The 26766-nt window shown below is 43.3% G+C and overlaps 1 protein-coding gene across 3 annotated transcripts in view; it reads left to right on the forward strand.

The window, feature by feature from the left end:
• LOC139557124 (cadherin-4-like) overlaps positions 1 to 26766 on the forward strand; it is a 344376-nt gene that overhangs the window by 312175 nt on the left and 5435 nt on the right. For 2 of the 3 annotated variants that reach the window (XM_071371506.1, XM_071371525.1), the window contains exons 8-12: positions 5005 to 5177; positions 18736 to 18873; positions 22305 to 22490; positions 22639 to 22892; positions 26442 to 26593. In XM_071371506.1, coding sequence (XP_071227607.1) covers positions 5005 to 5177; positions 18736 to 18873; positions 22305 to 22490; positions 22639 to 22892; positions 26442 to 26593 — 903 coding nt within the window. The remainder of the gene's footprint in view (positions 1 to 5004; positions 5178 to 18735; positions 18874 to 22304; positions 22491 to 22638; positions 22893 to 26441; positions 26594 to 26766) is intronic. The other variant, XM_071371515.1, reaches the window with a different exon arrangement.

The raw sequence follows: 26766 nt of genomic DNA on the forward strand, positions 1-26766 counted from the left end.
TCTTCTCCCTCAAGTCTGTACTGTACTGTACTCTAATATTCCCTCAGCATGGAACGTTGTGAAGAGATGTGAAGAGACATTGCAGTTGGGCAGTTAAAATGTTCTGACTGCCCATGCATTGAGGTGTGAATGCGGTCAGATTTGGAGGTAATTTTCTGGTAGCTGGTTTTTATTGGCCCCTCCCGGGCTTGCCAGGGTTGTGTATGATGGTGGGTGGAGCTGCAATGTGGTCTGGTAACAGCCCTGGGAGGGCCAGCAGTGCCATTAGAGCCAGCTCTGTGTGACCACAATGCTTTGTGTACCCTTTCATCACTCTGTGACTGCAACATCCATCTCCCTCTCACATCTCCTCCTCTGCCTTATACCTCTTCTCCTGCCCTGCCCTTCCCCACTCACTCATTCACTTACTACTGCCTCCCCAAATCACTCTTGTACTCTACTTTCCTGGCCCCCTCTAAATGCATGGTATTATGTTCCTCTTAGCCTCCTTTTCATGTCTTTTCCTTCTTTTTCTTTTGCCAACCCATTTTAGTGTCATTTCCTGCCTGCCCTCTGTATTCTCTGTCCCTTTCCCTTTCCATCACTGGCAATTTCTTGCCATGGTATCTTTCTGCATCTGTGCTTGTGTCCATCTCTCTCTCATGCTGCCCCCTTTTCTGTCCTCCACTCTCTCTCTCTCTCCTTCTGTAATTGGAAGGCAGGTGTTAACCTCAAGCTCAGTAATGTTTAGGAAGTTGATGGAGCACAACAGTGGTCTCAAATCCCTCGCTCTCTCTCCCATGTGACCAAATGGCCAACATGCCTTCCCTGCCTGCCTGCCTGCCACCAGTGAAATTTTCAGCCCCAGCGGTTTTGGCGGTAAAGCAATTAGGAATTGAAATTAGTTTTCAAATTAAAGAGGAATTAAACGGGCTAAGAGGTTAACCCTTTCAGGCATGGCCACATTCTTAGACAAAGAGCACTCTTTAAGCTTATTAAGGAATCCCTCTTATTGAAATTAAAGATGTCAGAGTTTACGTACGATTCTCTACATCACTTCTTTTTTCCTCCTTCGGACTGAAAGGTTGTTCAAATATTGATGTTCTCCTCTCTGGAATAAGGGTAATTGTTTTTCTTCTCGCTCCCTTCCTTGGTTCTCTCTCTCCCTCTCTCTCTGTTTTTTTTGTCTCTGTTTTTTTCTCTCCTTGGGAAAAGTGACAAATCCTGCTTTGAAACTTAATGAAGTTTGAAATAGAATTCTCAGCTACAATTATCCCGTCGATGCTGGCTGTAACGGGAATGATGGTGCTATCTCTGCCCAATTATGAGAGCCAACAGAACAAACACCTGTAGCTGTGAGAACCCATCATGTGTCTCTTCTCCTTCCTGTCTAAAATTCTACATATTTACACTACCTAATCCTATCTAATACTGTCCCTGTGCCTAGTTCTGCAGCTGATCTACAGCAAAAGTGACCTTGGATTAGCTCCAATGGTTCTTGTATCTCTTTCTTTTATCTCTCTATCCCTCTTTGCTTATCTCTTTCTCTCTTCCTGCACTTCTCTCGGTCTCTGTCTATGCATCCCTATATCTCTCTGTATATGCTTATCTGTCTCTTCTCCTCTTCGTCTCTCCCCCTGTCTCTCCTCTTTGTTTCTACCTCCTTATACAGTATAACAACCCTAGTGTGTGTGTGCTCCTGCGTCTCTCTGCCTCTGCCTCTCTATCCCCCTCAGCTGACAGGAGCCTAGCTCTCCTCCTGGTGCAGCAGCAGCTTCAGCAGCAGTAGCAGCCTTTAAATGGCTGCCTGATGGAGAGTGACATTTTCCCTGAGCTGGGGAGAGGAACGAGGTGATCTCTCCCTTTTCCTGCACAGAGTGCTCCTAATTGCCTGGTCACATTTGTGAGCCTGGCTGACAAGCTCTTACAAATCAATAATTCTGCTCGGGGAGATTGGGACACAGCCCTTTCACCCCCCATCCCCTCCACGTCTACACGCACACACGCACGCACGCACGTGCACACGCACACGCACACACACACGCACGCACGCACACACACACACACACACACACACACACACACACACACACACACACACACACACACACACACACACACACACACACACACACACACATACACATACACATACACATACACATACACATACACATACACATACACATACACACACACACACACACACACACCACCCCCACCTTCAGCCTTAAATGGCTTTGTTTTTACCCATGATTCCAAGACAAATAGCGAGAGCGCATCGGAGCATTAAGGGCAGCCGTGCCGCTGAAGGCTGAAGTAATGGATGGTGGAAATGGCGGAAGAGCCAGTGCTGCTCATTACTAAATGGACTCTATAGGAAGGAACTTCAACCTGCCTGCCAGACAGCCTACTATATACAAGGATGGGATGAGTTTGTATTGTCTACTTATTTTCCCCCAGGAGCCCCTGATCGGAAGTTTCATAGATGCAGAGAAGAGGACATAGATGCAGGGAATGGGCTTGACATTTAATTTGGTTTAAAGTGTGTGTGTTGTGTATTGTATTTTCAGGTTGTGTGTGCACCCATACCTTACAAAAAATAAATGTAAAATATATATATTTTTTAATTCTTTAGGAAATGTGTAATGTGTTGTATTTAAAAAAATATATATATATATATATATTACAGAATGTTTTTAGAATGTATGTAAAATGTACATCTTAATATATGTTCAATACATCGGAAAATGTATTTCATGTATTTCAAAATGCATTATAAAATACATACATACATTAAACAATGTATTTTAGAATATATTTAGTGATATGTTTTGTTAAATATGTTTTGAAATGTATTTGGAAATGCCTTGTGAAATATATTACATTTGATTTTACTTGTAAGAAATATGTGTTTACATTAAAATGTATGGCAAATATGAAACATTGGCCAAATCATATTGTAATGAATTGGTGACTGTCTTAACAATTGAGCTCTTTATTGTCACCTGCACTTGCATTCGGAAAGTATTCAGACCTCTTGACCTTTTGTCCATATTTTGTTACGTTACATCCTTATTCTAAAATTATTCTAAAAATTACACTACCCCATAACGACAAAGTGAAAACAGGTTTTTAGAATTTTCTGCAAAGGTATTAAAAATTAAAAACAGAAATACCATATTTACATACGTATTCAGACCCTTTACTGTTAGACTCAAAATTGAGCACAAGTTCATCCTGTTTCCATTGATTGTCCTTGAGATGTTTCTACAACTTGATTGGAGTCCACCTGTGGTAAATTCAAAATATTGGACATTAATTGGAAAGGCACACACCAGTCTATATAAGGTCCCACAGTTGACAGTGCATGTCAGAGCAAAGACCAAGCCATGTGGTCGAAGGAATTGGCCGTAAAGCTCTGAGACAGGATTGTGTGGAGGCACAGATCTGGGGAAGGGTACCAAAGCATTTCTGTAGCATTGTAGGTCCCCAAGAACACAGTGGCCTCCATCATTCTTAAATGGAAGAAGTTTGGAACCGCCAACACTCGTTCTAGAGCTGGCCGCCCGGCCAAACTGAGAAATCAGGGGAGAAGGTCCTTGGTCAGGGAGGTGACCAAGAACCCAATGGTAACTCTGACAGAGCTCCAGAGTTCCTCTGTGGAAATGGGAGAACCTTCCAGAAGGACAACCATCTCTGCAGCATTCCATCAATCATGCCTTCATGGTAAAGTGACCAGACGGAAGCCACTCCTCAGTAACAGGCACGTGACAGCCCGCTTGGAGTTTGCCAAAGGCACCTAAAGGTGGTCAGGACCTCAGAGCTTGAGAGGATCTGCAGTAAAGAATGGGAGAAACTCCCAAAATACAGGTGTGCCAAGCTTGTAGCATCAAACCCAAGAAGACTCGCGGCTGTAATCACTGCCAAAGGTGCTTCAACAACGTACTCAGTAAAGGGTCTGAATACTTATGAAAATGTGATATTTCAGTTTTTTTTTTTTATACATTTGCAAATATTTCCAAAAACCAGTTTTTGCTTTTCAACTATGGGGTATTGTGTGTAGATTGATGAGGGGAAAAAACAATTTTAACAATTTTAAAATAAGGCTGTAACGTAACAAAATGTGGAAAAAGTCAAGGGGTATAAATAATTTCCGAATGCACTGTATGTCAGTATCATTAAAGGAAAACGTAAATATTTCAACTTCATATTCATCATCTCCAGGACCACCCGCCAACATCACCATATATGTGAAAATGGTACTTTTCAATGTTTTGTAGTAAAGATAAAGATGTGTTTCCAATGCATCATCGTGTGATGTTGACAGGTTGTGAGTAGGCATTGCCTAATAACTGTCTCCTAATTGGTTGATAATGTCATTGGAAACACTTTTCTTTTTCTTCCTTTTTTATTGCAAAACAGAAAAACACAATTTTCACATATGTTGATGTTGGGGTGGTGCTGGAGAGGATGAATAAGTGAAGTTTCCCTTTAAGACTCCAGAACTGGCAGTGTATAAGCCCAACCTTTGGTAACAGACTACATACAGGCGCTAGCCTAAGATAGGCACTTACTACAGTAATTTTTAAAATGTATTTTAACCTCTTGAGATGGGAAATGTTTAGTTTTTTTATCAAACATGTGCTCTTTATGACAGAATGTTAAAATATATCCATTGATCAATATGTAAAGAGTCATTTAAGTATCCTCTGAAGGGCCCAACTATGTCATATGTCGAATTAGGAACCACTTTTGTCACCCTGTTAATGCATTACATGCATTTCAGCAAAGATGCAAATGTATGTAGATATATTTGAAATACATTTTACGTTAAGTTAAATATATTGAAATGTATATTGTTTTCGTATGGGTGTATGAGAATGGGGAACGTATGTTAAATCTCTTGGTGTTTGTATGACTGATCCTAGCTCTATCTTTGCCAGTGGGAGGTGTTTCCTTCACTGAGGGATTCACAGTGTTTTCCTCTAACTGTTGCTGGCTGTTTCTCTTCTCTGTTGGCAGGCACGTTGGTGATGCAAGTGACAGCCAACGACTCAGATGACGACACCACAGCCAATGGGATGGTGCGCTACCGGATCCTGTCCCAGACCCCCCACATGCCCATCCCCAACATGTTCACCATCAACAGTGAGACGGGAGACATCTTCACCATGGCTGCTGGCCTGGATAGGGAGGTCAGTAGCACAACAAGGTCACACTGTCTGTCAGGGGAGCAGGGGGGATGAAGGGGCATTGACTTCCTGTTGGATCAGTTTCATGTCAGCCTGTTACTGCACATCCCCAGTGTATGTTGTTGGTGTTAGCTATAGTCTGACAGTGGATGGTGTTCTCATTCCTATAGGTCACCACCCCTGTACCGTGAGCAGTCACCTCCTATAGGTCACCACCCCTGTACACCAGTCAGTCACCTTTTGCCCTTAATAACTAACTCAGGATTCTCTCCCTCCCTAGACTAAACCTTAACCATTATGAGTAAAATAGTCAGACAGGGTTGGGGTCAATTCCTATCTATATTCCAGTCTGTTCAGGAACTGAATTATATGATTAATGTTTAGAGACTGTTCATGTCCGATTCAGTTGACAGGAGTTTAAATGGAATTGACCCCAACCCTGCAAACAGCACCATTAATGACTATAAAATAGCAACACGTTCTGGCCCTCCTGGAGGGGGTCATGGGAATGGATTTCACCTGATTTATCCTCTTCCCTACCCCTGTAGGTGTGTGCCCCTCCCTATCCCACTCCTTCTTAGATCGCTAATGAGGGAGATCACGGAGGGTCAACTCTGTTTATCCCATAATGCATCAGCAGGCTGCCGGCAGAGTCTTTTATGAGAAGCTGTTCTCACCCTGCAGTCTCTCTCTCACAGTCCCTCACATTATCTCAGACTCATGCTCCTAACACCATGCCATCTGTCTCTCACAGTCCATCACATTATCTCAGACTCATGCTCCTAACACCATGCCGTCTGTCTCTCACAGTCCATCACATTATCTCAGACTCATGCTCCTAACACCATGCCGTCTGTCTCTCACAGTCCCTCACATTATCTCAGACTCATGCTCCTAACACCATGCCGTCTGTCTCTCACAGTCCCTCACATTATCTCAGACTCACGCTTCTAACACCCTGCAGTCTGTCTCTCACAGTCCCTCACATTATTACAGACTCTCACTCCTAACACTCTGTGGCCTGACATTCAGGGCAAAATACAACTGCCAATCCTACTCCTAAATGGTCCAAAGACATAAATGTATAACATACTCTATCATTATGATATTATTTGATACTCATCGCTTAGTCTGATGATTTTACCAAAGCCATAAAAGTACAAGTGCTGAGTCTAAACCTTTGAGCTCTGGCACCACGAGTCTGTCTCATAACGTTTATATTCAGAGATTTCCCAATAGTCCCACTAGGCAATAACTCCAGCCTGACCATCCTTTAGAACACAGACCGATTTGACCTCTATGGAAAACAAAAGACTGGTATGGCTGCCAGGTTTAGTTGCTTAATATCTGATTTGTGGTGAATATTCAGGAAAAGAAACAAACCCAATTTCATGCAAGTTCCTTATGTATGTGTGCATGCCCTTCACTCATTCATGTATAGATGTTAAATAGTATAGTGTTGACAGTGGAAATCAGTCTGCAGTTAATGCAGGGCCTGTTTCCCTGTTCCCTGGTCTCCCCCACAGCTGAATGAATGGGAGTCAACCCCATTAATCTAGATAGAGCAGCAGCCCAATCCCACCTGCCTCTCTCCCACTGATCCTCCCCATTAAACTGGGACACCTGGGTGTTCACCCACCTACACTCAAGGTCACACACATACTGTAAACACACTCTCAGGCATTAACAGACAGGTATGCACGCACACACACAGTTTTGTAGCAGTTAATCCTCTTCATCAGTAGCACTGGTGTCTAATTGGAATATTCATGTGTTAATTAAGGGGCGAGGGAGCCTCTTCAGCGTGGAGGAGAGCAGGGGGACATGAAGGGCACTTCAGCATCACCCAGCCCTGATCACTCCTGAATGCCAATTACCCTCCCACTCACTGCACCCCTGACCTCACCTCTCCCGTGCCATTGCGTATCACTGCATGTTTCAGCACACGGGTTAACAAGCAGGGCTAAGCTGTTTCTGGGACCCTCTTTCTCTGCCTGAAAAATAGAGCTACTGTACATATAGAAGCTACTCTGCCAAGCAAAAGAGCAGTAACTGCTAATTGAGTGGAACTGAGAGAAATGGCTTTAACGTTTTTAAATTGTCAAGCCAAATTAGTTGTAGGCAGATCACTGGAAATGTGGTTCTGTTGTCTAACTAACAGGTCATTTTTTATTCATATTGACCCTGACCTCTGCTCTAACATGACCTTTGACCCTAGACAGCAGTTACTGCCTTCTTGCTTGGTACACCCAATGCAATACGTTTCCATTATGATTTTTTTTTACACAAACTTGTGTTCATAGATTTATTTGCACATGGCTGTCAGTTTCATATAGTTTGATACGTGTATCAGCAAATAGCAATCAATAGTACCAAGGTAAACTGTAAAACCAAGGTAGAAAGGAGTAACTGATGTGAGTGATGGCAGTTACTTCACACATGACCCCATTTCCTCCTGTTAGGTTCTTATTTTTCAGAGTAAATAACTCACGGACACTAGAGAAGCTTAACCAAGTTTAATTTTCCCAAAGGGTCGTCACAGCTGTATTCAGACAGCAAAACATTTCTCATCATCACATGTACATATATCCCACTTAACTTCTTATGGCTGAAGGGGCAGTATTGAGTAGCTTGGATGAAAGGTGCACAGAGGTGCCCATATTAAACTGCCTGCTCCTCAGTCCCAGTTGCTAATATATGCATATTATTCTTCATATTGGATAGAAAACACTCTGAAGTTTCTAAAACTGTTTGAATGATGTCTGTGAATATAACAGAACTCATATGGCAGGCAAAAACCTGAGAAAAAATCCAAACAGGAAGTGGGAATTATGAGGCTGGTGGATTTTCAACCAAGATCCTATTGAAATCACAGCGAGATATGGCTTCCACTAGATGTCAACAGTCTGTAGAACTTTGTCTGATGCCTCTACTGTGAAGGGGGGCCGAATGAGAGTGGAATTAGTCAGCTCTGCCATGACCTGACCATGCTCTAACCATGCGCGTTCACATGAGAGGGAGCTCTGTCCCATCGCTCATCTGAAGTCAATGTAATTCTCCGGTTGGAATGTTATTCAAGATTTATGTTAAAAACATTCTAAAGATTGATTCAATACATCTTTTTTGACATGTTTCTACTGACTGTTACGGAACTTTTGGATATTTCGTCAGCTTAGTTAGTGAACGCGCTTCGTGACTTTGGATTTGTTTACCAAACGCGCTAACAAAAGTAGCTATTTGGACATAAATGATGGACAATACCGAACAAAACGAAAATTTCTTGTGGAAGTGGGAGTCCTGGGAGTGCATTCCGACGAAGATCAGCAAAGGTAAGTGAAGATTTATAATGCTTTTTATGAGTTTTGTTGACTGCAAAATTTGGCGGGTAACTGTATGGCTTGCTTTTGTGGCTGAACGCTGTTTTCAGAATATTTAATATTGTGTTTTGCCGTAAAGCTTTTTGAAATCTGACACAGCGGTTGCATTAAGAACAAATGTATCTTTAATTCTATGTAAAACATGTATCTTTCATCAAAGTTTATGATGAGTATTTATGTTATTTGACGTGGCTCTCTGCAATTTCTCCGAATATTTTGGAGGCATTTCTGAACATGGCGCCAATGTAAACTGAGGTTTTTGTATATAAATATTAACTTTATCGAACAAGACATATATGTATTGTGTAACATGAAGTCCTATGAGTGTCATCTGATGAAGATCATCAAAGGTTAGTGATTAACTTCTTATGGCTGAAGGGGCAGTATTGAGTAGCTTGGATGAAAGGTGCACAGAGGTGCCCAGAGTAAACGGCCTGCTCCTCAGCCATAGTTGCTAATATTTGCATATTATTATTAGTATTGGATAGGAAACACTCTGAAGTTTCGAAAACTGTTTGAATTATGTCTGTGAGTATAACAGAACTCATATGGCAGGCAAAAACCTGAGAAGTTCCACTTCCTGTTTGGATTTTTTCTGGGGGTGGCAGATTTTCAACCAAGCTCTCAATTAAATTACAGCGAGATATGGATGAGTTTTCACTTCCTACGGCTTCCACTAGATGTCAACAGTCAATAGAACTTTGTCTGATGACTCTAATGTGAAGGGGGGCCGAAGGAGACAGGAATTAGTCAGGTCTGCCATGAGCTGACCATGCTTTCACCACGGCGCGTTCACATGAGGAGGACCTCCGTTCCACCGCTCATCTGAAGTCAATCTAATTCTCCGTTTGGAACGTTATTCAAGATGTATGTTAACAACATTCTAAAGATTGATTCAGTACATCGTTTGACATGTTTCTACTGACTGTTACGGAACTTTTGGACATTTCGTCACGTTATAGTGGACGCGCTTTGTGACTTTGGAATTGTTTACCAAAGTAGCTAATTGGACATAAATAACGGACATTATCTAACAAATCAAGCATTTATTGTGGAACTGGGATTCCTAGGACTGCATTCTGATGAAGTTCATCAAAGGTAAGGAAACATTTATCATGTATTTTCTGGTTTATGTTGACTCCAACATGGCGGCTAATTTGGCTATTGTTCTGAGCTCCATCTCAGTTTATTGCATGGTTTGTTTTTTCCGTATTTAAAAAAAAAATCTGACACAGCGGTCGCATTAAGGAGAGGTATATCTATAATTCAATGTGTATAACTTGTATTATCATCTACATTTATGATGAGTATTTCTGTTGAAACGATGTGGCTATGCACTATCACTGGATGTTTTTGGAACTAGTGAATGTAACGCGTCAATGTAAACTCAGATTTTTTCATATAAATATGAACTTTATCAAACAAAACATGCATGTATTGTGTAACATGAAGTCCTATGAGTGTCATCTGATGAAGATTATCAAAGGTTAGTGATTCATTTTAGCTATATTTCAGCTTTTCTGTGACTGCTATCTTTCGCTGGAAAAATGGCTGTGCTTATTGTGGTTTGGTGTGACCTAACAATCGTTTGTAGTGCTTTCGCTGAAAAGCATATTTGAAATCGGACACTTTGGTGGGATTAACAACAAGAATACCTTTAAAATGGTATGAAACACATGTATGTCTGAGGAATTTTAATTATGAGATTTCTGTTGTTTTGAATTTGGCGCCCTAGACTTTCACTGGCTGTTGTCATATCATCCCGTCACCGGGATTGCAGCCATAAGAAATTTAAGACACTCCTACTTCTCTCCAATCCTTACATTTTATGGTTCCACAGGGCGAGGGTAGTAAACCCTTAATACTCCCTTCAGGGGATCTGACCTCACCTCCTGACCTCAACCCCTCCTTCGCCTAATCCACAGATGTCCATTTGCTTCCCTTATAGGAATCCTTTGATCTCCTCCTGTCCACCCAGCACATTCCACAGCCACTCTGTCTTTGTACAGATCTCACTCCTTTATATACTATGCGTCTGATCTATGTCTTTAATATCACAATGTTCAAAGTTTCGAATCCAACACTCCATAACACAAAACAATGTAGCCAGGATATTTGTCTACATGATAAAGCATGTATTACATTTATCAAAAATGTCAGTAACTCATTTTTGACAAAATGTGCAGCTACTGCTCTTTTTCTTGATAGGCCAGTATTGTATCTGTAGTCTTTTGTGGACAGTCTACGTTAAACATAAGTGGTACCGTAGATCTGTCATGATACAGATAACAAGCAGCATTAGTTCCGGTTCTTCTTCTTTAAGGTTTTATAGGCAGACTACATCCAAAAAGGTGTATTGCCACCACCTACTGGGTGGGGTGAAAACTGAGATACTTAAAAAAAAAACTATTTTTAAATAAATAAAACGTATTATTCTCAAAAAACTAAAACAAAAGTCAATGTACTCCTTCACTTAGTCAAATGTACTCAGATCCCTACGCAGGCTCTGGGACCTGAGAGGGGGGAACATATTTAGTCAGTATTCCCAGCAATGTTTCAGCCGTGCTGGAAATCCAATAATATTTTAGCTGCTTTCACAATGATTTCCAGTTTCTTTTTTTGTTTGTTTGTCCTGTAAAATGAACCACCTGCACAATAAACGCAACAAAATCAGCGTTCTTCAGACTGACATCCACAGGCTGCTGGGCATCCACTTCCAAGGCTTCATCATCTCTACTCGCATAGAAGACCTTCTCGAATACCCTGATCCTTTCTACTTTGTCCTCCTTCATCCTAACAGGGCACTCAGAGAACTCTGGAATGTGAACCCCATCACAATTCCAACACAGTGCATCCTTAGACTCTTCAACAATGATTTTCCGTTTGCAAACACTTGACCCGTGCCCAAACTTTTTAACATTTATGACATTGAAAGCAACTTTTGTACATAAGCTCACACCGCATATCTCATATATCCCAGCTTTATATGGGTTTGGAAAAATTCTTCATCAATCATCAATAATACAGAAAGACTTTCTTCCTTTTTACCATTCAAATTGTGAGTTAAGCGATGTGAATCAACTATTCCTGGCATGTTCATCTTAAACCATGAAGCCTCAATATCTACCGAGACACCTGATATGACACCTTTTATCGGTGCCCTACTCCGATAATCATAACTTACCACTTCATGTGTCAATAATTTGCAGAGCCACAATGCTTTCTCATTTTCTTCTTTTGACAACCATGAAATCAACATCATACCACTCTTGGTCACTCTGACTGACTCCACTTCTCCCAATGCATCCTTCACCATCTTTGTTACTGCAAACGGGTTTCCCCCAAAAAACATCCTTGCTCATGAATCGTACTCCAACAAGCAATGAGGCATTATCATACTTGATTTACAACTTTAGCCCTTCTAGCTTCATTCTTAGATGTTACAGTATTCCACTCCATTTCTTCACTCACGCCAACAGAATCAAACAGTGTTTCTGCTTCCGCCATTACACAGCCATGGATCTCCCTCGTCCTTTCGCTTCCCACTGCATTGTCACCTACCCACTCAGTTCCGGTTCTTTTTCGGCACTGGTTATTTGGACAAATAACGATTTCGCAGGTGTTAGCATCTTTCAAATTTCAGAAGGGGAGTGGACATTTGGCCCATAGACATGCCCATAACTTGCAAAGAGAGAGGATAGAGCTCTTCATTCCGGTTCCGATCCTCGTTCTATCTCTTCTCTTAATGACATGTATGGACCCAGAACTTAATCGAGCATCTGACCAATTACGCAATACTTTAGTTCTGGGTTAACCGGAATTACTGTATCTGTTACTTTGACAAAGAAAATTGTAATAAATAAAAAAGTATACCAGTTTCATTTAAGAACCAAAAAATGCACAGCTCTGCCATATAGATTGCAAAATAGTTGAATAGATTTTTGATGTACCGATTCCATGTTTATGAACTGATTAGTTTTTCAATTTACATTTTTATACAAAATTCCTGCAACCAATAGAATGTTATATATATATAATATATATATATATATACAGTGGGGAGAACAAGTATTTGTTACACTGCCGATTTTGCAGGTTTTCCTACTTACAAAGCATGTAGAGGTCTGTAATTTTTATCATAGGTACACTTCAACTGTGAGAGACCGAATCTAAAACAAAAATCCAGAAAATCACATTGTATGATTTTTAAGTAATTAATTTGCATTTTATTGTATGACATAAGTATTTGATCACCTACCAACAGGTAAGAATTCCGGCTGTCACAGACCTGTTAGTTTTTCTTTAAGAAGCCCTCCTGTTCTCCACTCATTACCTGTATTAACTGCACCTGTTTGAACTCGTTACCTGTATAAAAGACACCTGTCCACACACACAATCAAACAGACTCCAACCTCTCCACAATGGCCAAGACCAGAGAGCTGTGTAAGGACATCAGGGATAATATTGTAGACCTGCACAAGGCTGGGATGGGCTACAGGACAATAGGCAAGCAGCTTGGTGAGAAGGCAACAACTGTTGGCGCAAAAATTTGAAAATGGAAGAAGTTCAAGATGACGGTCAATCACCCTCGGTCTGGGGCTCCATGCAAGATCTCACCTCGTGGGGCATCAATGATCATGAGGAAGGTGAGGGATCAGCCCAGAACTACATGGCAGGACCTGGTCAATGACCTGAAGAGAGCTGGGACCACAGTCTCAAAGAAAACCATTAGTAACACACTACGCCGTCATGGATTAAAATCATGCAGCGCATGCAAGGTCCCCCTGCTCAAGCCAGCGCATGTCCAGGCCCGTCTGAAGTTTGCCAATGACCATCTGGATGATCCAGAGGAGGAATGGGAGAAGGTCATGTGGTCTGATGAGACAAAAATAGAGCTTTTTGGTCTAAACTCCACTCGCCTTGTTTGGAGGAAGAAGAAGGATGAGTACAACCCCAAGAACACCATCCCAACCGTGAAGCATGGAGGTGGAAACATCATTCTTTGGGGATGCTTTTCTGCAAAGGGGACAGGACGACTGCACCGTATTGAGGGGAGGATGGATGGGGCCATGTATCGCGAGATCTTGGCCAACAACCTCCTTCCCTCAGTAAAATCATTGAAGATGGGTCGTGGCTGGGTCTTCCAGCATGACAACGACCCGAAACACACAGCCAGGGCAACTAAGGAGTGGCTCCGTAAGAAGCATCTCAAGGTCCTGGAGTGGCCTAGCCAGTCTCCAGACCTGAACCCAATAGAAAATCTTTGGAGGGAGCTGAAAGTCCGTATTGCCCAGCGACAGCCCCGAAACCTGAAGGATCTGGAGAAGGTCTGTATGGAGGAGTGGGCCAAAATCCCTGCTGCAGTGTGTGCAAACCTGGTCAAGAACTACAGGAAAAGTATGATCTCTGTAATTGCAAACAAAGGTTTCTGTACCAAATATTAAGTTCTGCTTTTTTTTTTTTTTGCATACATTTCTAAAAACCTGTTTTCGCTCTGTCACAATGGGGTATTGTGTGTAGATGTTTTATTTTATTTTTATTTCATCAATTTTAGAATAAGGCTGTAACATAACAACATTTTGAAAATGTCCAGGTTTCTGAATACTTTCCAAAGGCACTGTAAGTGTAGTTGTCCATTAGTTTACTCCAGTTATGGGAGGCATGGTAGGGTTTTTAAAATATATTTAGAAAATATTTAAAAAATATATATATAAATATTTACTAATAAAATATGAGGGATTGGAAATTGTACAGACAATTCCATTGATTGAAATACATTCCTCACCTTTTCTAGCCGCGATGGGTTCATATTCCTGTAGCCATACAACAAATTACCATCTGCATCTCTCAATTAGTTGGGTCTATATAAATAGGTAGACTATGTATTTCAAGTTTTGATGTATGTTATCCCATAGGCAGTGTGGTTTATAGCCTACAGAAGAATTTGACAGTTGATCTTTTAGTTTGAAGTTTGTATGCTACTGTACTACTGAATTTATTTTGAGTAGCCTAGACAATGTTTCAGAATTTGTGGATAATCCAGCATATTTAGGTTGGGGGAAAAAACTATGCAAAATCTTTTTTGAATTCAAACATTGTTTTCTCTTTCAGAAACTGTCACAGTCCTTTGCCAAATACAGCATAAATTACTGAATAAAAAAACAAACATTCTGCCAACACATTAAATAGACCGATAGCTTACGTAAAATATTTGACAGGATGGGTAGGCTGCAGTATTGCTGTGCGATAGGAGTCCGAAATCATAAACCTATTTCATTTCAGAGCCTATACCAAGTCAGGACATTTTAACCCAATAATCTATTGATAAACAACATTTTAAACAATAATTGGTCCTTTGCATAGAAGTGTGGACTGTAGCCTACTTTTTAATGGTTTCCAATATACAATCAATCTTGCAGAATGCATGGATAGGCACTTGCTATAGGCAGCATGCATGTTTAGTTTGAAAAAGTCACTGCAAAATATCAAAACATTCTGCCCACACCTCATAGTGTAACGCCTGTCGTCGGAAGGAGTGGACCAAAGCGCAGCGTGAAAAGTGTTCATGATTTTTTATTTATCAAAACACTCGAACAAAATAACAAAGTGAAAAAACAAAACAGTTCTGTCAGGTGCAGTCACTAAACAGAAAATAACTACTCACAAAACACAGGTGGGAAAAAAACTGCCTAAGTATGATTCCCAATCAGAGACAACGATAGACAGCTGCCTCTGATTGGGAACCACACTCTGCCAAAAAACAAAGAAATAGAAACCATAGAATGCCCACCCTAATCACACCCTGACCTAACCAAAATAGAGAATAAAAACCTCTCTATGGCCAGGGCATGACACATAGCCATGGGAAGTAGGGGGTGTGGTCAGAATGGTTTGATATTTTGCAGTGACTTTTTCAAACTAAACAATGTTTTAATAATTTTTTATTCTATTTTCACAAAAGTAGTGCATTGGGCTTCTACTAGTCCTGTATTAGCGGACCGATTTAGCTGTCTGTAGCGTGGGCAAAAAAAAAAAAAGATGTATGTATTCTTTTTAGAAATGGCACATGCAGATATTTTGTGACATTTATGCAACGGTTATAAATGAGTCCTGGTCCTGAGTGCAGCTGATTGTAACTGGTAGAGTACAATGTGAGGTAGCCTGCTGTGTGTCAGAGGTTCTAAGTGTGAGACAGTCGTACTGTCTTCAGATGGCCTTGGCCCCTGTGTGCCACAACTGGGCTGGGGTGTCTCTGTGCTCTCTGGCCCTGGCTGGAGTGACAGGGTCGTTTCTTTTCATTCCCCCAGGCTACTGCAGCCTCTCTGGGGCCTGGCTGGGCACGATGCTGATCTGTGTGGCTGACTCGTGTCGGCTCCAGTTTGGAAAATGTCAGCTCTGCTCTGCCTGATTAGGGCATTGATCGGAGTGCCTACACACTGTCCCCTTGGTGGAGGAAAGAGGCCTGGCAGGGGACCATGCATGGCTCTGGGCATCTACAGGGGCTTAGGGTTTCTATACGTATCCAGGGGACTGAGTGTCACTCTCTCAACATGAGGAAGTGGTTCAGCACTAGGGGCTACTTCTGGAAAAACCTTAGCCATACTCTGTTTTGCATATCTGGTGGCAAATATGTATATGGATGTTTCTTTTGAGGGTTTGTGTGTGACTGTATTTCATGTGTCATGAGTGGATCATATTGGTCAAGGTGTAAATTTGTATTGTATGTCCATGTGACTTTGTGTTTAATACAGTGTATTTAGCAGGAGCTCTGTGCTCCATCTTCCTCAGAGAGCTGCAGTGAATGGGAAGGAGTCTCTCTGGGTTAAATGTGAGTCAGTGGTTGTTTGATGGAGATTGTTAGTGACAGGGTAACCACTGTGGTCAGTACCAGACTGACAGGCTGGAACACAAACCACAGAACAAATACGGAAAGTGCTGGTGCAGTGCTCATTCACACTTGCTTTCTCTTTCTCAAATGTTCAGTCTACCCTGTCTAACACACACTGCTCAAACACACACAGCTCAAACACACACCGCTCATTCTCCATTAATGTTTGGCTAGTAAAAATGTTACCTTACATTTCCGTTGTCAATGTCAGTAACGTCCCCATTTGGGTTGGCCATTTTTTTCAACAAAGATTCGAGAACAAACTCGGTTTCTCTCAAACTCCGAACAGTGACCATTGGACAACCATTTTAGTTTTAATTTTACCTTTTTGGTGAAATGCTAGCCATTGAGTTCTGATAGCCTGTAGCCTTTTGCTCTTTCTGCAGTCTCTGGTAAAAAAAAACGGCCTCATTCAGTACCTGTAAAAAGGATCTAATTTTACCTCAGTTTCCAGCGGTGCTCTGTTCTTATGGCCCTAGATGCCTTTCAACACTTCCCATTAAAGTCCAAGGGCTTAGGCCCGTGGGAAAAGCACTGCTGTTGTTCTGCTTGGTGGAAGAAGAAGGCTTATTTCCTTTCAGAGGTGGACTCTTTAATCTAACAGACTTCTGTTCAGCAGATCTATAGGAGTCATTAGAGACCCCTTTTTCTGGCTTGTTGGGGCAACCATACTGACGGGAGGGAGAGGATGTGTGTCGGTGTGCCTTGCGAGTGTGTTTGCATATGTGTGTGCTTAGATCAACTTCTCTCAACTCTCAGGTGATGAACAAAGTGCTGCAGGACAGCATGTCCCATTTTCCCTACTGTGTGAGAGTGCCACCTGCTGTTAGGCTTAACTCACCTTTCCCTGCTCAGAGTCAGGATACCCACTGGACAGCAGCTATCTAGGACTACTGATACCTTGATGTGGCTGAGTCACAGTGAGGCAGTCTGGGGAGAGTGTAAAGGGTCTATTACTGCAGTGCATTATGAGAAAAGATGGTATTGATATTTCATTATGACTGTAATAAAGAGCAGCCCATATTGAGTTTTTATTCATAGAGCTGGTCTAGTTCAGGTTAACATGTGGAGCGAGTCCTAATGACTCTGCAGAACTTTAAATGAGTCTGGGCGAGTTTAAGTGCTTTAAAACGCCTCTCTGGATCACCTGACCTGACTATTAAACACACTGCTCCCTGAGCAGAGAGAGAGAGAGAGAGAATTGATTTTTCCCCAGCTTTTTACTGACGTCCATCAGGGTTCACTAGATGGCCCCATGGGTTCCACCATCAATGCTTCTGGGATTCAGGTCCTGACCCCAGAGCTGTTATAGGCTGTGCTCTCAACAGTGCAGAACTGGCCCAGTGATAGCAGATAGCAGGGCTGCTGAATGGTGGAAGGCTGGACACAGCAGGCTAGGATGGGCTTCCCTCTCCTCTCCTCTTCACATTGACTGACCTGTCCTTGACGTCCAGTCTCCACACCAGCACCATAGGGGGTTTAGCCAGATGGATTAATGAGAGCAGAGAGGAGTGGTGTCTCTGAGAGGCCTACAGGGAGAGAACAGGGGAGACTGGAGAGCGAGAGAGGAAGACACTATCGCTGCAGTGAACCTTCAGCACCATGGACAGCCGAAGTGTGTGTGTGTGTGTGTGTGTGTGTGTGTGTGTGTGTGTGTGTGTGTGTGTGTGTGTGTGTGTGTGTGTGTGTGTGTGTGTGTGTGTGTGTGTGTGTGTGTGTGTGTGTGTGTGTGTGTGTGTGTGTGACAGAGAATGACAAAATAGAGAGGAGAGAACAATGACTCAATGTGCTGTGTCTTCTCTACTGTCAGATGTCATGATTGACTGTTCTTTCAATGGCGGTCGGTGCTGTAGCACTGCCTCTAGCTATTCTCTCTAACTGGGCTAAACAATGTCCATTCACTCTCTATAATATTTGCAGCACAGTTGTTCTTCTTAAAGTGCCGGCACCTCCATTAGAATGAGTGATGATCAGAGCTGCTCAGAGAGTTGAAAGCAGGGCTTGTAGGCTGTAATGGATGAGCATTTCACTCTCGCTCATAGCTCCCTCACTTTCTAAGCCTTCACTCTTGTGTGTGTGTGTGTGTGTGTCAGGCTCAGAGCTATTAATGCTGGCAGGGGTGCTGTGTCAGAGCTGCAAATGTGATACTCCTCTTCTATGTTGCAATGGTGCAAACTGTTTGTGTGAATATATGCTTTTATGTGAGATGAGGGGGTGTGACAGTGCAGTTACAGCCCCCACATACTCTGAAAGATTATTCATTCATTCACCCACTTGATCTGATGTGTCTTTCCAGAAAGTGTCCCAGTACATCATCATCGTCCAGGCCACGGACATGGAGGGGAACCTGAACTTTGGCCTGTCAAACACGGCCACCGCCCTCATCTCTGTGACCGACATCAACGACAACCCTCCCGAGCTGACCGCCAGGACGGTGAGTCACCTGTCCACCCCAGGACTGACCTCTACTGTAGGGCCACACATTTGTCTTCATGACAGGATAACATCAGCTGATGGATATTCAACAAGGCAGTGCCCCAACTCTGCTGTAGATGCAGTCCATGTGTCTGATGCTATCTTAGAGAACATAAGGTCATGGCTCTTTGACAGGAGGGTAGAGAGCTGTACAGATGAGAGGGACAGAGACATGTGGAGAGATAAACAGTAGGCAAAGAAAAACAGGTCTAAAAATAGGGAGAAGAAAGGGGCCAAAGGGAAAGAGAGAAAGAGGGAGCTACTGAAGTTAAGGGGGAGTGGTACGGAGCAACATGGAGGGACAGAAAGGGAGGGGGGATAGAGAATGATCATAGGCATTCTATTTGGTGATGGTAGAAGCCCTCGCTCTTCTGGTGACCATGGTTTGCCTGCAGGCGTCTAGCCCCAGTCCCATACACATCCGCACTGGAGGCAGCCTGTCTTCCGTATTGTGTGTGTGTGTTTGTGTGTGTGTGTGTGTGTCAAAAGGGAGGAGTAGTCTGTCTCTCCCTTCGTTGGTTTCTCTTTCTCTTTCTTTCTCCCTCTCTCTTCTCTTTCTGTCTCTGTGTCCATCCATCTGCAGAGAGAGGAGTGTGCCAGGCAAGCAGCAGCGTAGTTCCAGCCGGATGCTCTGATAAGAGGCCCCAGCTGTCACAGACTAGCCCACTGAACAACGCCTCGCCTCGGACCACTCTGTCCTGTCTCTCTCACTCCCCTCTCACAGGGGAACACTCAAACTTCCACAGGCACACACACATGCACTGCCTTGCCACACTCCTCTCCACTCCACATGGTCTCTACTCTCTCCACAACAGCCTCTGTCTGCTGTTGTAGGCCCTGGTGTATCAGACATGGTGTTGGGTGGAGAGAGAGTGTTGAGTATCCTCACTGCCTCAGTGTTTAGAACCGCGTGGCATTGCAAGATAGATAACACATTATAATAGCAAACAAACCAGGATGACAAAGAAGGAGAAAGAAACAAACTTTGGCAACATGGTTTGGAACACAAGTGTCAAACTGTGTGTTCCAACAGTAACAGATGGATGGGCCTCTGTTGTGGAGGGACAGTGGTTATGTTGGTGTAGACTGCAGAAGACAGGAGAGGGAGGAAGAGAAGAGGAGTGGGGACAGGAGAGGACATGTTAGTCATAGAGACAGCTGTCTTACTGTCTTACTGCTGTGTCTGACACACAGACAGCTTTACTCGTGGCACACACATATACAGACAGAAACAAACACACTCCATTTTCCTAGCAGATTCTCTGTTGCTTTGTTTGTCAACCCCTTTTCTTCTCTTCCCACACAGCAAACTCCACTTGGAGCAGTTCAGTAATTATTTGTGTATGACAGACACAGGAAAGAATGTGCATCTCTCAATGGGAGATGGAGAGAAAACATAAGCACACTAATTAAGTAAAATTGCTTGCGGGGGCGTAATCCAAGCAGATATATTGCTTCTAATTTGAAAAAAGACAAATGTTTTATTCATTTCAGAACATGGGCATGAATATGAGTGTGATGTTTGTCATTATGTGAAAAACAAAAAGACAATGGTACTTGCCACAACTCATTAGGCTGCATTCAGCGACTGTATAATCTCTCTCTCCTAGTGTTATGGTGGTGTGATCTAATCAAGTGCATTACACTCAAACTAAACTCTATAATCCTGTCGACATTTTCAATTCACATCCATAATGGTGAGTGTTTGGAGCTGTGGTCTGTAGGTTCATATGTTAAAATCTCAGCCAGATAGATTCCAGTATGCCTTGATTTCATGCTATTCCTGGTTTACCTGTAGAACCTCTGTCTAACAGACTAGTTTTACTGAAACGTATTACTGAAGGACAGTTAGTGGCATGATTGTTAGCACAACACTAAGTGTGACTATTAGTGATAGTAGACGTACCACTGCATGTGGCACTTGTGTGACGTGAAAAACAGAAATTAAGTGTGTTGGTGTTGCCAATGCCTAGGGCTCCTTTACCATCACAATGAGGATATAATAACCATTAAAACACATTTAACTGTGCACCATTCTACTCAGAGAGAAGAATTTCAAGAGTTGTTTTTAAGGGCATTTTTATTCACAATTCTTGCTAACATTATTGCCTTTTTGTTCCTGTTGTTGTTTTCAACCAATACTATGCTTCTATTGAGAACATTAAAAGAGCCCATAGATTCATGCTGAGTTGCTGATCCTCTTGTGAGAAAGGGGAAACATAATGCAGTACTACTCTCTGAAACAGCAGTGTTCTCTTTTTCCAGGCTCAATTCTTATATTATTCAGTTATTCTCAATTCAGTCTCCAACTCTGTGGTTAAAAGCAGTTCAGTGGTTGGGGTCTATTGAATTTTGAACTAGATGGATTCCGTTCCAATTCAACCTGAATTGGAGTTTACTAAAGCATTCTGATTTAACTATGCACTTTTATCCTCTTGCCTTTATGAACCCATGTTGGGAGCTCCAGTTCCCTAACTAGTAACCAATGGAGGTTCCCTTTGGGATCTGTTTTTCTCTGGCTGCTTAGCAGACATACCACCTGTTACTTTCAATGGTGAGGACATCTACCCAGAGCCCATTATCCAATTAGAAAGGTTTTTAAAACCACATGTCATTCTGGCTCACCCCCTCTCTCTCCCAATGTTGTCAGACAAGCTTGGAAAGTTTTTTTCCTGTCTGTGTTGAAGCTCGGGATGAAATTGAAATAGAGGAGCCCACACACTACAGATAATGTGCATATTAATTTTTTTCTGTGCTTAGCGGCGTGGCGATGCTGCGGGGGACAGGGGGCAAGAAGGAGGAAGAGGGGGAGGGGGGTTTGGATGCAGCCACAGCGCCACGATGAAGTCATTAGATGGAACAGCAGCTGCCAGTCACACACCATAAACCAGTTAACGCATCACAAGAGGAAACACAGATTATTGTCTGACAATGACAGCTGTGTGTGTGTGTACAGTATGTGTTGTGTGTTTGTGTTTCTTGATTAATAAAGAGACTGCTGCAGAATGTAACTTTGCGATGTTAGTTGGACTAGATTCCTGTACAGTAGGTTTTTGTGTATGCTGTTTCTGCTGAGTTTCCTCTATCATTTAGTGAGACTGAATAGTTTTAGATTGGAATATAATGAAGATCGTTACCCAAAGATGGTCCATGCAATCTATTTAATTGCATTACTTATTTAACTGCTTAATTGGTAAATGCGCAGAATTAAATGTAAATGTATAAACACTTAATTGAACAAATCCATTGGTTTAAATAAATATTTCCACACAGACATTCAGCAGTATAAGGAACGGAATGGCTATAATGAAAACAGTGTGTCTATTATCCAAATTCTTACAAATATCTCACTTACTCCCTCCCTAACTCACACCCTCTCTCTGTCTGTAGTTTTCGGGGGAGGTCCCAGAGAACAGTATGAATGTGGTGGTGGCCAACCTGACAGTGATTGACAGGGATCAGCCCCACAGCCATAACTGGGCTGCCCAGTACCGCATCGCCAGCGGAGACCCCCAGGGTCACTTTCTCATCCGCACCAACCCTGTCAACAACGACGGCATGGTCACTGTGGTCAAGGTAGGGGACTCATTTACTGTTTTACATAAACAACTCCAAGTGCTTTGGTTCCATATTGATATGGGTGCATTTGAGTTGTTATTTAACTTTGCCTTCTCTCACTCTCAACCTCCCTCCCTACATATCTTTCTCCCCCACCCTCCTCCAGCTGGTGGACTATGAGCAGAACAGGGCCTTCATGCTGACTGTGATAGTCTCTAACAAGGCCCCCCTGGCCAGTGGGATCCAGTCTTCTCTCCAGTCTTCAGCGGGGGTCACCATCTCCGTACAGGACGTCAACGAATCCCCTGTCTTCCCCACCAACCCCAAGTCCATCCGTTTTGAGGAGGGTGTCCCTGCAGGCACCACACTCACCGTGTTTGCTGCCCAAGACCCTGACCTCTTCATCCAGCAAACTGTCAGGTACTGAATGTTCACTGTTTTAGAATAGATGCTGATGGTATTTTGCATGGATTTGCTCTCTCGTGAGGCTGAAACACTGCAATCCCTAACTGAACCGCTCCCAAAACCAAGGTCCAATAAATTCATGTTGCCTAGCGACAAGAGCAAAGGTTCAATCGTAATGAGCTGGACTGTGTGTCCAGCCACAATTTCTTTCTCTACCCCTGTTTCTCTCCATCTCTCTCCTCATCGATCCCTCTATTGCTTGCATCCGGGGCCATACTCCCTGAGTGGGGTGGCATGGTGCTGTCTCTAAATCGACCCAGTGGGCCTCCCTGGAGAGAACTCCCACATACTCACCGGGTCAAAGGTCACTGAGCAACTCTAGCCACTCCATCCCCAGATTCAGCACCAATCAATTCCACTCTAAATTCAGCCTAACACCCGTACACAAAGGCAATCTGGAAATGTTAGAGAATTGATGCGGTGCAGGCAAACAAATAAACTCTAAAAACACCAGTTCTTCTCATAAATGGAGAACTTACTCTTTCACTGTTATTTTGTCTTCTGAGAGCCACAAAACTCGTCTTCTTCTCTCGCCTCCCTCTCTCTCTAACTCAAACCTTTCTCAGTCTCTTTCTTTCTCTTTTATTGATGAGAAGTCAGCGCTCCCGTCTTCTCCAGAGATGTTGTGGCAGCAGACAGGCAGTTCATGTTTGGACTCCACTGGCTGATTCACTTTAGTGACCTTGCCCGACAGATGACGTGAGGATCTACAGTGTGTGCGCACCAGAAGAGACTCCTCTTCCTTTCTCCTGCCCCATGCCTCCTCCTCCCTTCGTTCTCGCTCATCTAGAGGGGAAGGAAGAGGAGAGGAGAAGAAAGAGTTGGACAGGGTCTGATTTGCCAGCTGATTTCACTTTCAGACTGAAGGGAAGTGGTGGCATGCGTGGATGGATCATAGATCTTCCCCAACAGCTGTGTGTCCTTCTCCCTGTGCCAGCCTCTGCCAGCTGGGTGTCAGAGAGAGGCTTGAGTGCCCCTGGGGTGCCACCGTAGCATGGGAAGAGATGACAGGGCCTCTCATGCCAACTAGAGACCTCTGTTTCACCTGTCAAGGGACACCAAATCCAAACTGACATCCAAGTCTGTTGGCATGACTCTCTCTAACTCTCAAGTTCCTGTTATTTTGCCTTCTATTCTGTTGTTGATATCCCCATGAAGGAACACCAAATCGAAACATTGATATGTATCTATCTGTCTTTACCTCCCTCCATCCCTTGGAGTGCAGGATTTCCATGGTTGCAGGAGTCTAAATGTGGCAGAGTGTGTTTCATTAGCGGGAGATAGATTTAGCTGCCTAGCTGCCATAATCTCCCACACATCTCGTTGGCACTCGCTAACCTGTGTCATCCTCCAGCGTGTTCTCTAATTAGACTCATCATAATCATCAGCAGCAGCAGCATCAAACTTCCTCCCACCAGGCACCTGATCTCTCTATACCTCTGTCTCTATATTTGCACTATATATACAAAGTATGTGGACACTCCATCAAATTAGTGGATTCGGCTATTTCAGCCACACCTGTTGCTGACAGGTGTATAAAACTGAGCACACAGCCATGCAATCTCCATAGACAAACATTGGCAGTAGAATGGCCTTACTGAAAAGCTCAGTGACTTTCAACGTGGCACTGTCATACTGTAGGATGCTACCAAATTCCCTGCTAGAGCTGCCCCGGTCAACTGTAAATGCTGTTATTGTGAAGTGGAAATGTCTACGAGCAACAACGGCTTAGCCACGAAGTGAGAGGCCACAGAAGCTCATAGAACGGGACCCCCAAGTGCTGAAGTGTAAAAATCGTCTGTCCTTGGTTGCGACACTTACTACCGAGTTCCAAACTGCCTCTGGAAGGAATGTCAACACAAAAACTGTTAGTCGGGAGCTTCATGAAATGGGTTTCCATGGTTGAGCAGCCACACACAAGCCTAAGATCACCATGGGCAATGCCAAGCATCGGCTGGAGTGGTTTAAAGCTCGCCACCATTGGAATCTGGAGCAGTGGAAACACGTTATCTGTACTGATGAATCACGCTTCACCATCTGGCAGTCAGACGGACGAATCTGGGTTTGGCGGATGCCAGGAGAACGCTACCTGCCCGAATGCATAGTGACAACTGTAAAGTTTGGTGGATGAGGAATAATGGTCTGGGGCTATATTTCATGGTTCGGGCTAGGCCCCTTATTTCCAGTGAAAGGAAATCTTAACGCTACAGCATTCAATGACATTCTAGACGATTGTGCGTCCAACTTTGTGGCAATAGTTTGAAGAAGGCCATTTCCTGTTTCAGCATGACAATTGCCACAATCACAAAGCTAGGTCCATACAGAAATGGTTTGTCAAGATTGGTGTGGAAGAACTTGACTGGCCTGCACACAGCCCTGACCTCAACCCCATCGAACACCTTTGGGATGAATTGGAACACCGACTGCGAGCCAGGCCTAATCACCCAACATCAGTGCTCGTCCTCAGTAATGCTCTTGTGGCTGAATGGAAGCAAGTCCCCGCAGCAATGTTTCAACATCTAGTGGAAAGGCTCTTATAGCAGCAAAGGGGAGACTCCATTTAATGCTCATGCTTTTGGAATGAGCTGTCCGACGAGCGGCTGTCCACATACTTTTTGTCATGTAGTGTATCTTTCCATCTCTCCACACTGTGACAAATGCCTTTTAACGGAATAATCACATTGATTTACATTGATTTATGGAGACAAATATAGACCTATACTTTTGAATTCATGTGGCAGTGTTACCTGCATGAAAGTAAGCTCCTGTATCTCTAATTAATATCTCCACTTACATAGTCATTAGTTTGTGCAAATTGCTCTTCATTTGTTGTTAGCTGTCAACTTTGCCTGGCAAAACCAAGCTGCAAGAATACCATACTGCTTCCTGATGACGCAATCTCAATCGCACTCCACACCTCCCTTTCTCACATGGACAAAGGAACACCTATGTGAGAATGCTGTTCATCGACTACAGCTCAGTGTTCAACACCATAGTGCCCACAAAACGCATCACTAAGCTAAGGACTCTGGGACTTAACACCTCCCTCTGCAACTGGATCCTGGACTTCCTGACGGGCCACCACCAGGTGGTAAGAGTAGGCAACAACACGTCTGCCACGCTGATCCTTAACACTGGGGCTCCTCAGGGGTGTGTACTTAGTCCCCTCCTGTATTCCCTGTTCACCCACGACTGCGTGGCCTAACACGACTCCAACATCATCATTAAGTTTGCTGACGACACAACAGTGGTAGGTCTGATCACCGACAAGGATAAGATATAGAGGCCTATAGAGAGGAGGTCAGAGAACTGGCAGTGTGGTGCCAGGACAACAACCTCTCCCTCAATGTGAGCAAGACAAAGGAGCTGATCGTGGACTACAGGAAAAGTTAAGATTAGATACAGGGTATTCACCAATTCTACTTCTATTTGTACTGAAGGATATATTAAGCCATTAACACTATGGGATTAGATATGTTGTAAAAGTTTCTACTGTGTCTGCAGGTACTCCAAGCTGTCTGACCCCGCTAACTGGCTGAGGATCAACAGGACCAATGGTCAGATCACCACCATGGCGGTGCTGGACAGGGAGTCTATGTACGTCAGGAACAACATCTATGAGGCCACCTTCCTGGCTGCCGACAATGGTAAGTCTGGTAAGTGAGTGTGTGTGCATGTGGTAATTCTGTGTGTGTGTGTGTGTCTGTCCTCATGTGTGTATGTGTGCATGCGTACTGCATCAGTGTGTATGTTGCCTGCTAAATGCATCCCTTGTGTACTGTGGAGAGGAGTGAAATATCTGTCTAAATGTGCCACAGGTGAGTGCTGT

Source organism: Salvelinus alpinus, chromosome 2, assembly GCF_045679555.1.
Source record: "Salvelinus alpinus chromosome 2, SLU_Salpinus.1, whole genome shotgun sequence".
Classification (NCBI taxonomy): Eukaryota; Metazoa; Chordata; class Actinopteri; order Salmoniformes; family Salmonidae; genus Salvelinus; species Salvelinus alpinus.